Source organism: Oryza brachyantha, chromosome 8 (genome assembly GCF_000231095.2).
Source record: "Oryza brachyantha chromosome 8, ObraRS2, whole genome shotgun sequence".
Lineage (NCBI taxonomy): Eukaryota > Viridiplantae > Streptophyta > Magnoliopsida > Poales > Poaceae > Oryza > Oryza brachyantha.
The window spans coordinates 11109271-11126057 of record NC_023170.2 but is presented as its reverse complement, the minus strand read 5'-3'; the positions used below and the strand labels follow the sequence as shown (position 1 = coordinate 11126057).

The window sequence follows — 16787 nt, the reverse complement described above, 5'->3', positions numbered from 1 at the left end:
GAACTGCCAACAACTCCCCAAATCTTTACTCCTATAAACATTCTCAATGGTGGTGGTGGCTGGTGGCGGTGAATTTGCCATCCAGCCCACCAACTCCTTGATTTTAAAAGAAAAAAATGACAATTGACTTACATGTCAACCACCTCCACTAAATCTATTTTTCGTGAGAAGAAAAAAAGTTGTGCAATGAATAGACCCACGTGTCAGTAACAAATATATGTAGTAATTAAGAGATGATAAATGTAAAAAATAATATTAATACCATGCAAATGATTTTTTTAATAAAATACCATTGCAATGTATAGGTAATATGCAAGTTACATGTAAGAAAGAGAGAGATCACTCTAATGAGGCAAGTTTGGGAATTAGAACTAAAATAGTATTCCATCCATTCCATATTATAAGACTTGATGGCTTTGCATAGATTGATCCAAGTATCTACGTATATGTCTATATTTATTAGTATACATATTAATTTAGGCCAAACCAAAAAGTCTTATGACATATAATGGATGGAATATGTAACATTTGTCAACAGAATATAATTATAGTTGACCCAAAAATACAAGTGTATAACACTACAATATAGCTTTCTGAAATTGATACATATATCCCATCCATTGAATATTTTTGCTGATCATGCAACACATACATGAATATTTTCCACGTGAGAGTTGGATGTTTATAGGATCCATGGGCACTGAGGTCTGCCGGCCCGACAAATCTACACTGCCTCCATTTTCTCGTTCAACTTCCATGGAACATTATATTGAATTTGCCATGGCCGAATGCAATTGAGCTCATGGTTCTGATCTGCTCTCGACTACATATAAGGATTATACTAGGTACGTTGAATAATATGAGAGTGTTTCTTTTCCAATGCCATCCATTTCCAACATAGCATCTTCTAATGCTCTGTGTGTTGCACATGTTACAAACTAAAAGAATCCCAGAGGAATCGCATGTATTGCTATGATCCAAAGGCACACAGAGGAAGCGCCACTTGTTTTGTGATGAATATAAATTGGAGAAGGGAATGATATACAAGTATCAAAATTGGGTAGATAGCTGTAATAAGTAGTTATGTAAAAGATAAAACGGAGAGGTAAAATGAAAGTATATAAATATGCTGTTCATGTTAGAGAGAACTTGACTAGCAGTAACCTATATATGTGAAATGTTTAGCCTTTTGTTACTACCTCCATTTCATATTGTAAGACTTTATAGACTTGCCTAAATTCATCAATTGATGAATGTACATAATTTACATATATGTCTAGATTCATTAGTATCCATATGAATATAGACAAGGTTAGAAAGTCTTACATTATAAAACGGAGGGACTACTCATCAGTTGTCCGAAATTTTTCTACTCCTTATCACGTACTTTTAATTTTGTGTCACTAAGTGGCAGATTGAGGCACACTAGCTAGAATTTTATTTTATTTGAGGCACAAAGCACAGATATGGACTTGTTGACGCGTGACAATGTATCTTGTTAAATTTGGTGCCTTAATTATGGGCAGAATACGGTGGAGCTATAGTGTTAAGCTGAAATCCATGTTTAAATTGATTAGACAATAAAGATATCACTACATATTAAACAAGATTAATATTTCCTGACACCAATGACACCCGCAAATCAACTTTCAAGCTACATCACCTGCACACACCGTGCGCTCTTAGTATGAATTGAGTAACAATCATGATCTATCGGTATAGCCGCTTAACACTGTGACCAGTACCAACTCTAGAACCGCTTATGATTTGTTGCAACCTCAATAAAACATGTAATTTCATGAAATATAATTTCTAGTGTATTTTAAGTTAACTGGACATGTAAATCCTACAAGCTTGTTTGTCCACTATGCCAGAACCCCACACCTAGCTATGACGGCACATCCGTGACAGGCCGATGAATTGGTCACAGATGACCCTTACCTTTGATGGGTTGCTAGTTTTGCCGTCATCGGTGGGTCATCCGGCTATGGCCCGTCATAATTGACGGTATCCCAGTAACGGCCCTGACCTAACTCGCTGCTCCTTTCGTCGACTCCGCCAAGAAACCGGGATGCCCGAGCGTACTTGCCGCTGCATGCAGAGCACAATCCAACTTCATGTGACTGCCGTCTTGCAGCTCTAAGCCGTTTATTGATTCCCACATTGGCTTGGTAAAAGGACTTGGTGTCGTGTTGCAGCAATGTGCTTATTTCCTAATGCCACCCATTTTCAAAATAAGCGGACTGCACTAAGCTTTTTTTAGGAAGATAAACATAGAGCGAGGGGAAGAAGAAATACTATCTCAGAAGCATTCATACAGAAGATGGGGAAGGCAGACAGGAAGTATCAATATATAGGTGGTTCCTGGATGGGTTTTTAAACAAAAATATCAAAAGTTTAATTTAGGTTTCTGCATTGGCTAGGAATACATAGCACCATCTTTAATTGTACGTGTGTATTGACATTTATCTCGAGTGAGGCTACGGTATAAAATTTCTTTTTACATCACAATGATTATTGGGATAAGATACACCCCGGAACTTTGACACTATATATTTATAATTATATCCCTGCAGCATCAAAACCAGACAAATACACCCTAAAGGTAACAATGGTTTTCTTGATTTTAAAATCAAAATACTATTTTTTTTACTTATATGGCATCTAGTAGCTAGAAATTTAACTAAAGGGTGAGTTGCGACTTATGGTTGCTCCGTGAGTTAGGGCCCAAAAATATATCAAATCACCTCCAAATTTCGATTTATACGGCTCAATAAATTCTTTATATCAAAATCTTATAGAAAACATTTTTATTTTTTGATATTTTCAAGTAATTTTTTGAGATTTTTAAAAATGACTATACTATATTAATAAAACAATCAATTCATATATGTGTGTACGTAATATATTTATGTATGTATATGTATATACTATAGAATTATTTATTAATTTTATGGCATCTATTTTTGTTGATTTATATATTTTTAAAATATTTTTATTTCAAAATCCTATGGGTCATGTGGAGGGTTGTCGGCTTCGGCCACAGACTGTGGCCTTTTCCATGTTGACTCCTTGCCGCTGTTCCAGACAGCGTTTAGGGGGCCACCAGCAAAGAGTCCATCGGCTGGCCCAATGGTGTTGGGCTGGATGCATTTTTGGAGACGCCCTCCTAATCAGCCGTCTGCAAAAAACACCCCCATGGGCGACCCCGGCAACCCAACATTTGTCACCGTAAGATTTGTTTTTACAAAGACCTTCCCATAGGGTGTTGGGGTATAGTTTTGCATATTTTTGAAATAAAAACATATTTCCTGTAATATTTTAATAAAAATATGTAAATAAAAATTTTGTATATGTATATATCATCTATTCTATATACATTTTTTCCTATAGCACAACCCACCTCGCACCGCCCACCAAAGGACCCAAACTCACCTCATATGTGCCACATGAACTACACAGTAACTAACACGACAAACACCATGAAATAATATCATGCACACATTAATAGCATCAAAAGGTTGTTACGATGGATTTAGTTTTGTTAAGCATGTATTTTGGATATTATGGTGCAAATGGTTTTTAAGTTTAACTCTACACAAGCACTAATGCTATGCTTGTTAACTCCAAAATATATAAGATTATTTAGTGGATTCAGTTAAGAAAAGAGCACAATCAGCCCAACAAAAGCTTTTCTAGAAGATTTTGAGTTCAAGAAGAAATTATAAAGACAATGGTACTATAGTTTAATTTTATTTATTAAATAGATTGGGTTTAATTATTTTCTTTATCTTTAGTAAGTTTTGTCTTGTGTCCGATCAGGACTAAGGCATGTATCGTATCCGATATAGACTAAGTCTAGTGTCGGATTACAACTAGATTATTTTTTGTCTTTAAAAAACTATGTCACGTCCGATATAGACTGTCTATTGTCCGATCAATACTTGTACGTTTTCTTGTCTTTACGAAACATGTGTTGTATCCGATATGGACTAGTATTTACCCAAAGGTATAAAAATATACACACAGTGTCCCTGTAATGGATCTCTAACATCAATATAATTATTCTCGGCACATTCGTCGCCCTCTTTTCCGGGGTTTTTTTATTACGGGCAGAACATGACATCTGACTCGCTACTGCTCTACTGCATCGGTTTCGATCACAGGCGAGCAGGTAAGGGCGTGTTGGCGTCCTGCATGCAATGTTGGCCTGGCTATGCGCGTGCAGGATACATGCATTTGGTTACCTGAGCTGAGCTGTGAGCATGTCCCATGCCATGCAAAACTAAAGGCTGAGCATGGCCACGCAGAAACGCAATTGGAGTTCGTTTCTCATGAGCCTGGCTGAGATGAGATAAAATCAGGCAACGTGGCTACTTGGTACTGGCTCCAAAGAATGCAACCAAGCTAAATACATGCAACCAAACAACTTCTCCACAGAATCTGGATAGTTGAATACGAGAAACAAAACATCTCAACAATACTTGAACACACCAAGATCACTTGGGCAGCTTCACATATACGAGTCAGGCTAAATATTATGCGGGTAACCAAACACATCCTAAGTCCTTGCCAAACGTAGGGCTTAAGCTCAAGCTGTTGTACGTCCTGTTCCACCCAGCATCCATGTAAGTAATTTGAATCTGGGCACAACTCTCTACTGATGAAGCTAGGACCCTGCTGGGCTACCAGCCTAGGGTTACTAGGTGGAGGCTCTATATAAGGATGAGCAGAGCGACCAGGGATGTGAAAGTATGAACTCGGACGGTTGTTCTTTTCCGGTGCCATCCATTCTCAAACAAATTTCATCCAACATACATGCTGTGCGTGGTCTAGGCATGTGATAGAAATAAAAGAAAAGTAAAAAAAACATGTATTTCTAGCATTCATAGACAGGAAAAGCATGTCAATTCTAGCGCTGAATATATATCGAAGGAGATGGCAAGTGGCACAAGGATCAAAATCGGGTAGGTAGCTGTAAAAAGGAAGTATGTAGTAGAAAAAAATGGAGAGGTAAAACCTGACGTTTGTGGTCAGGGATATAGGTGTAGCCATTTGTTTTTGACACTCTATTTAGGATATGCACAACATTAACACAACAATACATGTTAGGTTAATCATCTCACGTGACATTACTAACTTAACAAAAACTTGGTCGCCGTCTCATTATTCGTGCTCACGCACGTTCTCTCAAATCTTGTTTTATCGAAAACCATCTTGCATTGATCGCATGCAGCAAATATAAAACATAAAAAATAATATATTAAATATCATACATACTAGCTTCCATATAGACAACATATTTATACCACTTTTCAGTTTTTTAAGTTGTACTTGCCCTTATGATTTTGGAGCTTTTTATGATTTGTCATTTGTCTTGAAGATGTTCTACCTCTTTAATTTAGTTTTCACTAGCCATTAACCGGTGTATCCGCACGAGCTTTATATAATTATTTTCACTTGTTAACTTAACTTGGATATAAGATTTTTGTTTAAACAAAAAGTTGAAATCCTTCGCTTTTACTTTTAAGATTATAAATAAAACTAATATACCCTTCGATCCAAACAAATGGATATATGAAGAGAGGTAATTTTCATATTCCTCTATATTAGTATAATGGTATGACAAATAAATTATAAGCTAAATAAATGTATATTTAATTGGTAGCTCCAAATATGAATATATTTTTCTGTTTGAGTTTTCATTGATAATATTTGCGATTTCACTAAAACTCGTCTTTTTTTCTGGGTTACAACAAATAACCGTGGTGATGTGGACATGTGAATTTCTTCATCTACCCTATATTGAACGAACTACTTTTACTCAACCTACATGCTTCATTCATCATTCTTCAAATCTGACAGCTAGGACATACTCATCCTCTTTTTATATAAACTTTCCATATATATTACTGACTTTCTAAATTAAAACTTTAACAATTATAGAGGTTCCATAAGTTAGCAAGCATCTTTGCTATTATAAACACTTTCTATGTATTAGGCTTTATATAAATATAAAATTTCTAAATCAAAAATATCTGCAAAAAAATGCAATTTATATCTTTAGAATGCAAGTTCAATTACAATTATTATTCACACCATTAGAACACAGACAATGATACCAATACAATTAAGTTCCTAATCAAGACCATGTCATAGTTGCGCTAAACATATGATCAATTAGGGCTCTAAACCAATACTATTGGATGCTCAAATAGTCAAATTACTAACAATAATAATATTAGATATTAGTGTCTGATAAAATATAAATGAGTATATGATATTCTAGAAATGTTTTATTGGCACCATTTTTTATGTGACATAAGTAAATTTCTTGATCTATCAAAACACACATCCCTGTAGAATATTTATTTAATCATCAAAAGATGTGCACACATACTAATAATAATCAACCGGAAACACTACTAATCAGAAATGTCATCAGTAATTTCACCTTATTAAAATTTGCCATATAATTTTTTAAACTACAAAAAACTAGTGTGATAATATTTGCTAGTAATTATATGATCACTTAATATTTGATTTAAATATAGTCTGATGTAATATAAGAAGACAAGTAGAAAATTGCTTTTAAACTCATAATAAATATAGACATGAGAGTTGCACTGTTGTTTTTTACGTTTGATATATACAACATATACAAAATTTCATTTATTATAGGATGATGGAAACTTATATGTCATGCAACTCATGTTCGTATAAAGTAGTTTTTATTAAATTTAGCTTTATAGAGTTAAAATTTTATGTTAATATCATATAATGGGAATAAATTATTTAATTTAAATTATTTTTGCAATATGTGAACTTGATTTGTAATGATTCTGAAATTAGTGTATCAATTTGTTGTTGCAATATTTCTGAAATTAACATATAAACATCGCTTTATAAGTTATGCATATACTGTTCAAACTCGAAAACTTTTAATTTATTATAATATGGTCCAACCTATAAATTATGCAAAGTTATAATAGTCATTGTTAACTAGTAGTCCGCTGCTATTTTATCAGTGTTTGTTTAAATAATTAAATTAGTAAATTATTAATAGACAAATAAATTCGAATATTTGGTTTATGTATGATTGCATTAAAAAATAATTTATAATTTATATTATTAAATTATGTTGTAGCGTTAGCATGAGAATATTGCTAGTCGTAAATAATCTCCAAACATTTTCTTCCTATGACAACTATGGAATGGTCGTTCACTAATAATTTGGAATTAATTTTGCCTTCAAAATTGTAACTTCTTATAGGACCTTTCCGTTGACTGGTCTTTGCTACCAACAAATTAGGTAGCAAATTAAGGTGTATCTTGTGGACAATTAAAATTCCTATGAAGCCCATAAATTCCTTTTGCAATATACATTGTTTATATTCATCCAAAGGCAATATCAGAGCGAAAAAAATACATTCAGGGATGTTCAAAACCTTCCATACTTGTTTTAGTATGCATGTATCTGTTCATATACATAGTTAATATAGTATATATATATGTATCATTGTAGGTATATAATTAGCATCCTTTATATATGTTTGATGCATGCACATATCAGTCCATTTTTTTAAGGCGGTGACGTATATAGTTGTCCATTATGGATGTATGCATGCATTAATGTCGTGAGGACGCATGTATTGCTCTTTTCTTCTTTGTGCTATATGCATGTTTATCATTATTACGTATTCCACCCAAACACCATCTCCAATGACGTGCCTAACAAGTTTACAAAATAAATTTTCTTTGTTTTCCGTTAAAAACAGAGGTCCAACGGATCACCAATATCGTTCCTAAAATAATCATGCTCCCAATTGTAGCCCAAAAGCGACGCAAATCTCCAAACACAATCCGCCCTCCCAATCTCATTCAACAGGAAATCGATCTCACTTAAAGAGTTCGTCGTGCCTTTTTTCGTAGCCACACCAACCTCGCGCCATCTCACCCGCTCCAGTCTAGGACACCCGCGTTGCCAGATCCGCCTACTCACCTCTAGGTCACCACCCTCTCCACTGAAGGTCGCCACCGGATCTAGCCCCTCCATGATCGAGGTGGCCCACGAACAATGGTGTATTGAGCTTGTAGAACCCCAAAGGCTCGTTCAATATCCTTTCTTACTACTTTGTGTGCTCTTTTAAAATATTTGCACTTATTACCCTGCGGTTCTAGTATCATTTCGACAAATGTCGCCCAATGGGAAAACACCATCAACAAGATAATATCAAATCTTATAACTATCGTGACCATTTATGCTATAGTTTACTTTAGGACCCTGACATTCAAAATCTGGACTGATGTAGCACGTTGATGTCATTATTAGACCAGGTTTGACTACGAAAGGCATGCCAAATCCAGAGATTGTTAGTAGCAACGACTTCTAAAATTATTGTAGGCTTGTGGAAATGGCCAGAGTACATAGCTTGAAATGCTGAAGGGCAATTTTTCTGTTTCTAATGAATGTAATATAGAACCTAGCATTCTGGGGAACCCTCTTTTCACCGCAAGTGAAAGTAATCGAACCGTCGCATTATGTGATCCTATGTACTCATTATAAAAAAATTCGACAATTGCTTTTACAAACTTTCTCAAACACTCAAGAGTGGTACTTTCTCCAAGGCCATAATAATCGTCTACAACATCTACAACTAAACCATAAGACAATTGCGAAGCGCTGTAGTGACCTTGTGCAAACAACTTAACCCAAGTGTACCAACTATATTTCGCTTCTGCACAAAATAGTCATGATGTTGCTCTACTACATTTAGTATGAGTACAAAAAGAGGACAACTCATTCTAAATCTGCATGAATAAAACAAAATATAATGGGGGCGCATATATTAGCGTTCCCAAGAATGATTGAATAAATTAAATTGATTTGGTACAAACTTGCATCTAAAATAAATTGGCCCATAAGTCGGATTATCAGAGAAGTAATCGTAGTATAATCTCAAGTGTTGTGCTTCTCAGCAACGGCCAATCACGGGATGCCCAGCAATAGATCCACTAGGTTTTGGTAAATTAATAGAGTGTGCATACGAATACAGGATATGCATCATCACCAAAAAAATCCATGATTCATCTAATATCTATTGAAATAAGGAGCAAGGATAACTCATCGCAGATTGGATGAACTGCAGAACTTTTCATTATTAGACTACAAATATGCCATAAAATATGTAATATTTGTGATATCAAACAATTAATTTAGATGAAATCCAGATCAAGCCCAACTGCTTTTCTTCACATAGTAAATCATCAGACAAACAAAATGGTGCTACTAATTTACCGTCATGGTCATTCCAAGAAATGAGTAGCATATTCCTGATGACGTCGTGCTACATTTTTTGTTGGTGCTGAACACAATCAACAGAAGTCTCATATTTTACCTTCACGGAATATAACAACTAAATTATAACACCTTACAAAATTTTGAAGTGCAGCAAAAATCTCATTCTAGCTACGTAAGCCCCAAAGTTGCAACCCAGACTGATCTCTCGCTTAAGTAATCAGCAGTAGTACGTAAGGTGCATTTCTCAAAACATTTTAAATCAATTTTTAGTAGTTAATGTATCTAGCTATACTCTAGATGTTCATCTATTCAGCTGTTTAGCATTCAATTCCACTCCATTCAGTTCAAAAGAACGCAATACTGGAATTTAGCCCTTTTTCTTTCATGGTCCAGAGGCACGGCATTGTAATTTACATAAACAAGATTTGATCAATTCACAAACACATATTATTTAACTCTTCGCTTTATAACTTCAATTTCAGTAGAGTACTGAGTTAATTTTTCTATTCTTAAACAATATTTGCAGCACTTAAATGAATATTCTCCAAGTGAAATCTCAGCAGTTGCAGGATCCACCAGTATGTGGCTATGCATTCAGTGTCTTTGTGCTCTAGGACAGAATGAAAAGGATAATAAACAGAAGCTTAAGGGATAGTAAACACATCTTTGAGCTTGCAACACACAAGCACACCTTTCTTAATTCTGTCGTAACATGTGACCGATCACTCATGCATTTTGTCAACCACTATTCTGTCTCCGTGCAACGGAACGGTTGAACCACATTCTCTGTTTTGACATCGATTGAACCACTATTCTCTGTTTCTACGTCGGTCGAACCACAAACCGGCTACAGCTACCTGCCAATGAGGCCGAGCTCCTCCATTTCTGGGTTGGGTCAATTGGGGAAGGATCGACCTAGCTAACGATGAATCGAGATACATGATGAAAATGAATTGAGTCTCTTTGCCAATGCCGCCCATTCTCGAAGTAAAACATCTAACCTTTTAAATGCTATGTGGTATGGTGTGCACTTGTTACCGATCTGAGAAAAGTGCCAAGAAAATTGAGTAGGAGAGAAAGCGGCTCATCTTTAGTGATGAATATATATGGAGGATGGGAAGGGACATACAACGGTTAAAATTGGGTTGGTGGCTGTAGTAAGAAGTTATTTAATTGAAATAATGTTGAGGTAGAAAAAACATGGATGTGTATGCAGTTTTTTTAATAATAGGTACGTAGGTTAGAGAGAAGTTATGTATAGAAAGCTTTCAACTAGGCTAGCATAAGGGGTCCTTTCACCTTGAATCCATTGGCTCACCTTGGCTAGCATTGTCTGACTATACTTCTCACTGTCTCGTTAGTTCGGCTTTCAACTTTCCGCCACTCCCTATAACGTGTCACAAGCAACTTAAGGGCTTGTTCGGCTGGTGGGGAGGATTTCACAAGGGAGAAACAATCCAAGGGGGATTAGGTTAATCCCCCTCCTCCCACCAAATCCCCCTCCCCTTACCAAATCCCCCTCCCCTTACCAAATCCCTCACCCGTTGCTCCCCTGCTGTTCGGGGGTTTGTTTTTTCCAGGGGATTGAACGTACGAGCTTCCATAGATCTTAGACATAACCATTTCAAATGATTTGAAGTACATATAAAGTTCAAAAACATTTAGATTTTTTTTAAAAATAAAATATCACAAAATCAAAATAAACAAATCAGACCAAGGAGACATTCATCCAGAACTATGAACCAGTAATTATGACATGATTTGAGTGATTTGCAGTTTCACAAAATGGCAAAAAGTAATATGAAACTGCAAACCAGAACTATGAACCAGTAATTATGACAAGAATCATTTCGGCAAATAGGCATATGAATAATATATGCATCCATCTGGCTCATATTGCATGCACAAACTGATGGCCTGTTGGTTGTCTCTCTCTCAAATTTTTTTAAGGACAGAGGATTATCTTAGTTACACTTTGACTCTGGAAGCAGCTCAAACAATGTCGTTAGGCGAAAGTGAAAGTGAACAGTCGATGGCTCATGGAAAAATGGTGCCTCGAGTTCGCAAAACTACATACTTCTCCATCGCGTTTTTTCTTTGTTCGCTAGAAAAGAAAAGAATTCAGACAGCGAGGATGCAGGGGTCTGTTCCATGAGCACGATAGTTTCCTTGACAACCTGACGACTTCACCTGCAGAAAGAAATGTACAATGGCTGAACAAGGTTTAGTAAATCAAGTAAGCAAGCATTTCAGGACTACACCTAGGCTGAACATGAGCACACAAATTACTTTATTTACTGGACAACATAGATCAAACAAAATAGATCTTATAACACAGAAACTAGGTAAATTCCTACTAGCTAGGGATAAGCACAAATACAATGGACAAGACAAATATTCTGATATTGTGCTGCCACTTCATTAAAAAAGCAAGGCCCAAATTTACCAGCTGTGAACAAAATCTGGAAGATCATTAAAAAATGTTCTTTGTTAAACCTACGAATTCATTAGCAGGGATGTAAATATTGACAGCTTGGTATTAATCCCATATAATTGCAGCTGGGAGGAAGCAAGATGCTGTTCATACATAATAGAACTAGCTATGCCAAATTGCATCAATTAGCAAGGAAACAAACAAGCAAGCCAACATAAGTTTGCGGCAAATCAAATCCTTGCAAGAATTCATCTATTAAGAATTCATAGCTGTCAATAAAGATGCATCCAATCTATAATATCACTGCAAATATATAATTCTCAGAATAAATATGCATTAAGAATGCTAGAAATTAGGAAACTTCACGACTGCACTAGGATGAGCACACAAATTCATGACCTAGGCTGAAGCGTTAAACTTACAAAAGTTTGAATGTGTACCTGAAAAACAGTATCCTCTTGGTCCAATGGTCATCCCAACATGGTCTGTATTGTCAAGACATTTGGATCATAAACAAGTTTATCACAAGACTAGAATTTCAGAATTAAATTAAGTACATGAGAATTGAATTTTAGAACTGCACAACTTAAGATGATGCTAGTAAAATCAGTAATTTAGACTTACCAGCATTGTTCTTAACCACACAAGACGAGTCAATGACCCTGCACTCATGAAGATCTCCCTATTCTGGGCATCCTTGAATATTCCAAAAGATTTGACTTTCTCATCAACTGAGAGATCTTCCATCAATTCCACAATAGCAATGCAATTTCTTATTGAGCATTCATCAACTTTACTTGTCTCCACCCTCATCTTAGCCTCCTCCTCCTTTCTCATCTGTAAGTAGCTTCCCATCAAATCAAAAACATCATTTCTCCTATTTCTTTTCACAGGCTTATCTACCCTTTCTCTTGATACAGATTTTCTCTTGTTGCCATCCTTCTCTCCACAACCTCTTGAGGTGGTACCAATGTGGGTTTGCTGATTTTCATGGTCCATTGTATTTTCTTCTTCTTCAACTTCAGTGGTCAAGCCTTCATAATCTTGAGGAACCCAATTCACATCAGGAAAGGAGTCACTTCTCTCAAGATAGTCACTCATTTGTGTAAGATTAGCATGTCTAGGCGACTCGATAGAAGTGAAGTTCATGCTGCCCTCAGCAGTTTGCCCTGAAAAAAAGTTGTGATTCACTAATGCAGATAGATAAAACAATGCACAATCTGTTGGAAAAAATGCATAAGGGAAAATTTACCGTCATAGAGTTCACCCAACGCATCAAAGAGAGGAAAAGATTTGTTTTTGCTGTATTTCTTTACTTTATCATTTGACTGCAGGAGATATAATTAGATATTATGGCATGAATACAAATAATACTAATTTGAAAGATAAACAAATAAGTATATTCAAATATCATACCTTAATCATATTTGCCCAAACAGCATCATCAGCAATAATCATACACCGTTGATCGTCCCAAGAAACCCCACTTTGTTTCCCAGCTTCTTTTAGCATCCTATAATCGCGTTTTAACTCCTCCTTATCTTGGATCTGCTGCTTATTCATGGTGACATAGGGATGTTTGTCACGGAATTCTTTGACAATTTTGTTCCAAGCTTCACTTGTCCAACCATTTTGGCCATGGTAATGTGGATTGTTGTGCTCATGAAGTAGATCAACTAAAGCCTTCTCTAATCCTGGATTCCATGAAGCCCTTGGCTGTTGAGCTATTAGACAAAATTAGATGATAGTGAGAAAAGTGTGCAACAATTAACATGAAAGAAAAACACTTCACAAAGCCAACCTTTCGGAGAAACCTTCTTCTTTTGTGTGATGTAGCTCTTTGGTGATGCCTTCCTCTGTTGCTGCAATAGACATGCTTTCGGAGACATTCTTCCAAACATCATAACTGTATTACACATTTGTTACCAAAATTTATTGACTGTCCAAAAACAAACTTCATTGCTTACTATTAATTATTCATAACATAGCTGTTGATTACATAAATAAATACAGATCATTCAAAAACAAAATATTTTTGCTAACTTAGCTACGAACATAATCTTCCCACATCTTCTTAGCAATCATATGTCTTGTACTATTCCCATTGATCAATTGATTGTTAAGAGACGCCACATCATTATTGTATTCGTCATCGCCTTCTGGTAGATCAACATAGTCAGCAGGCTTTATATTATCAGGTTGGTGCTCCAACCATCCCTCATCACCATTAAGCATCCGTATCATGTTGTGGAACACTGCAGAAGCTGCTGGAATGCACACTTGGTTCTTTATCCGATGGAATGTGCCTACTTTGAGGATGGGAAATCGCTTCTTAAGAACCCCTAGAGCTCTTTCTACATGGTTTCTTAGGATGGCATGTCGATGATTGAATAACTCTTTGTAGTCTCTAGGTCAACGATGACCACGCCCAAACTCCTTTAGATGGTACCAAACACCACGATAAGGAGCAATGAACTGTGGTGTGTTGGCATAACGACCATCGACTAGAAAAAATTTACCATCCGGGACTTGAAACCCACTATTCATTGCTGGTCTAAGGACCCTAGCATCAGTTGCGGACCCCTCCCAACCACATGAGATAAATGTGAAATTTAGGTCAAAATCACATGCAACCATCACATTTTGGCTCAAAGTCCCCTTTCTGTTCCTATACGGAGCTGCCTTCTCTCCATTTATAGTTATCGGAATGTGGGTGCCATCAATAGCCCCTATGCAATTCTGCAGCAAAAAAAAGGAAGAAAATGACATGTACATGAGTTTTTTAGTTGAAAAAAGACAAGATATTTATTTTTAGTTGAGTGTCAAGTTCACCTTGAAGTAAGGAAAGAAGCGAGGGTTTGTTCTAATCTTCCAATGTGTTTGCTCGACATGAGGAAGCTTGAGAAATCTGTAGGTGAGTTTTGGGATTATCTTGAAAATAGACTTAATATGCCGATGGATTGTGTCCCCACTATGCTTGAATTCATACTGTAGATCTTCAAAGCTTGCGTTGTGAGAGAGCATGAACATAAACATTCCAAGAGTCTTCTCAATCCTCACATGTCTTCTATCCTTTAACAACTTCTCCTCTCTAAGATAATTTGCTATTGCCTTGAAAACATGAGGCTCCATACGGAATGCAACCTTACAATCCATTACATGCCCTTCAAGGATTTCTTCAAGCCGCTCTCTACCGGATAGTCTTGAGGTGTGTCTAGGTATTTTCTCACTCTTTGTTGTACCAGACATCAAATACAATGCAGGAAAAGTTAAAAACATCATATCGTCATCCTCTTTCCTCCTCCTTTTAAGTTCATGCGCCATTCTCGAACTGATTTGATCACTAAAAGAGATTATAAATTTCTATAATTTAAACTATGTGTGAAAAATAAAATAATTGGTATATGTATTACAAGATTACTAAGCATGAAAATATTTGGTATATGTATTACAAGATTATTAATAATATTTCAATTTTCATTTTCCTTCATGTCTCATAGATATGGTGTTCTCTTGTAAGTAGTATATTGTTATGTATGGTACTTACAGATCATTACAATTTTAAAATTTAGTTCAATCAAAGAGAAATAGTAGCTGTACGAAACATCCATTTTGTAATAGGACCAGACAAATATAACTAATGTTGCGGACACAGTTGTATCTTTGGAGGGAAATATCATTTAGTTATTATGATTCATGATGTTTGCTGGCATAAAAGGCACATCAATATATTGATAGGAAAAATTGTGTGAGAGATGGTGATGCAAAATTAAACCCTCACTCCAAGCCTGACATATGCCTCACAAAAAAAAGAGGAGACCAAGAAGCTGCACAAAAAAAAGGAGACCAGAGGCAAACCTGTGCTTGATGTCCGAGCAGTCACCGTCGTTGTTGCCCTCAAGAAGACCGGGTCGACCTCTCTCTGCCTCTTCTTTTTCTACCCCTCGAACAGATCTGAAAGAAATTAGGTCAAACCCTAGGAGAAGATGACGAGGAGGTCAAACCCTAGAAGGAGATGAGAAGAGCTAACCGGAGAGGGAGAGCGTTGCGGCGGAGGAAGAGATGGCTGTCACCTCTCAAGTGTGCTGGACAAAAGCAGCGCCATCGCCGGTCGTCTGTGTGGCTGCCTCCCCTGTGTGAAGAAACGGACCGGTGCCGGCATAAGAGCGTGGCAGAGGGAGGAAGGGGCGGCGGTGGAGGAGGAGGAAGGGGCGGCGGCGGAGGAGCAGGCGGCGGTGGTGGCGATGTGAAGTCGCTGGAGGAGACGCGACATGAGACTGATACGGGAAAGAAAAAATCATCTCCGAGACGATTTTTCTTTTCCCGGTGGATTGAGGTGGGTTGAGGAGAGAATTTCTCCCACCCCGGCCTAGCTGAACAAGCTAATGGGCTGCGAGAGAATTTTAGTCTAGGCCAGGATAATACACAGGTATTAAGGCCCAAACCCGTCCAACCCCTGTCGAAACGAAGGCCTAATGTGGAATCCCCACTTCATTGACACTAGTATATATACAGTCATTAAAATACCCCTAGAGGCACAGCAAATCATCAACCTAGTTAAGAAGAAAAGTATACCGATGGAGTAGCTTGTTAGTACAGGACTATGGCCGCGTTCGTTTGAGTAGGGGTAAGTTAACTTACCCCGGCACGAAAAATATAGTAATAGATTAGTACATGATTAATTAATTATTAATTATTAAAAAAATATAAAATAGATTAATGTGATTCTTTTTTAAAAAAATACACTGTTTAGCAGTTCGAAAAGCGTGCGTGTGGAAACCGAGAGAGATAAGTTAACTCAGAGGGGATGAGCAGGGCATATGTCTATTAAGTTTAAATTTATTGTCTATGATTGTGTTAGGCAAGGGTGTATTTTTGGTGGGATTATAGTAAGGAACCAATGATTTATCATTAGGCTCCTACAACTACGGTTAGATGTCAAAGTGTAAAAAACCATGTTGTTTTTTACAACTTCAATAAAACTTTATAATTTCACGAAATTTACTAAATAGATTGGGCACATGGACTATACATGCATGCAACTGGAGTTAC

The 16787-nt window shown here is 36.6% G+C and overlaps 2 protein-coding genes across 5 annotated transcripts; both read right to left on the bottom strand.

The window, feature by feature from the left end:
* Positions 1–11034: 11034 nt before the first annotated feature.
* Positions 11035–16050, bottom strand: LOC102722790. 4 transcript variants are annotated; one of them, XM_040526804.1, is made up of 8 exons: positions 15766–16050; positions 15594–15689; positions 13537–13641; positions 13152–13459; positions 12988–13063; positions 12360–12904; positions 12176–12190; positions 11035–11491 (listed from the first exon to the last, which is right to left on the bottom strand). In XM_040526804.1, exons 3-8 carry the CDS (start codon positions 13637–13639, stop codon positions 11423–11425), a joined length of 1116 nt encoding a protein of 371 aa, XP_040382738.1. In that variant the 5' UTR covers positions 13640–13641; positions 15594–15689; positions 15766–16050; the 3' UTR covers positions 11035–11422. The 4 variants fall into 4 exon arrangements, with proteins under 4 accessions (XP_040382738.1, XP_040382739.1, XP_040382740.1 ...); XM_040526805.1 differs by having other exon boundaries at positions 15594–15672; XM_040526806.1 differs by having other exon boundaries at positions 11408–11491; positions 12176–12220.
* On the bottom strand, positions 13779–15059 carry LOC102722321. The gene is made up of 3 exons (XM_040527155.1): positions 14568–15059; positions 14255–14474; positions 13779–14089 (listed from the first exon to the last, which is right to left on the bottom strand). Exons 1-3 carry the CDS (start codon positions 15057–15059, stop codon positions 13779–13781), a joined length of 1023 nt encoding a protein of 340 aa, XP_040383089.1.
* Positions 16051–16787: the final 737 nt, after the last annotated feature.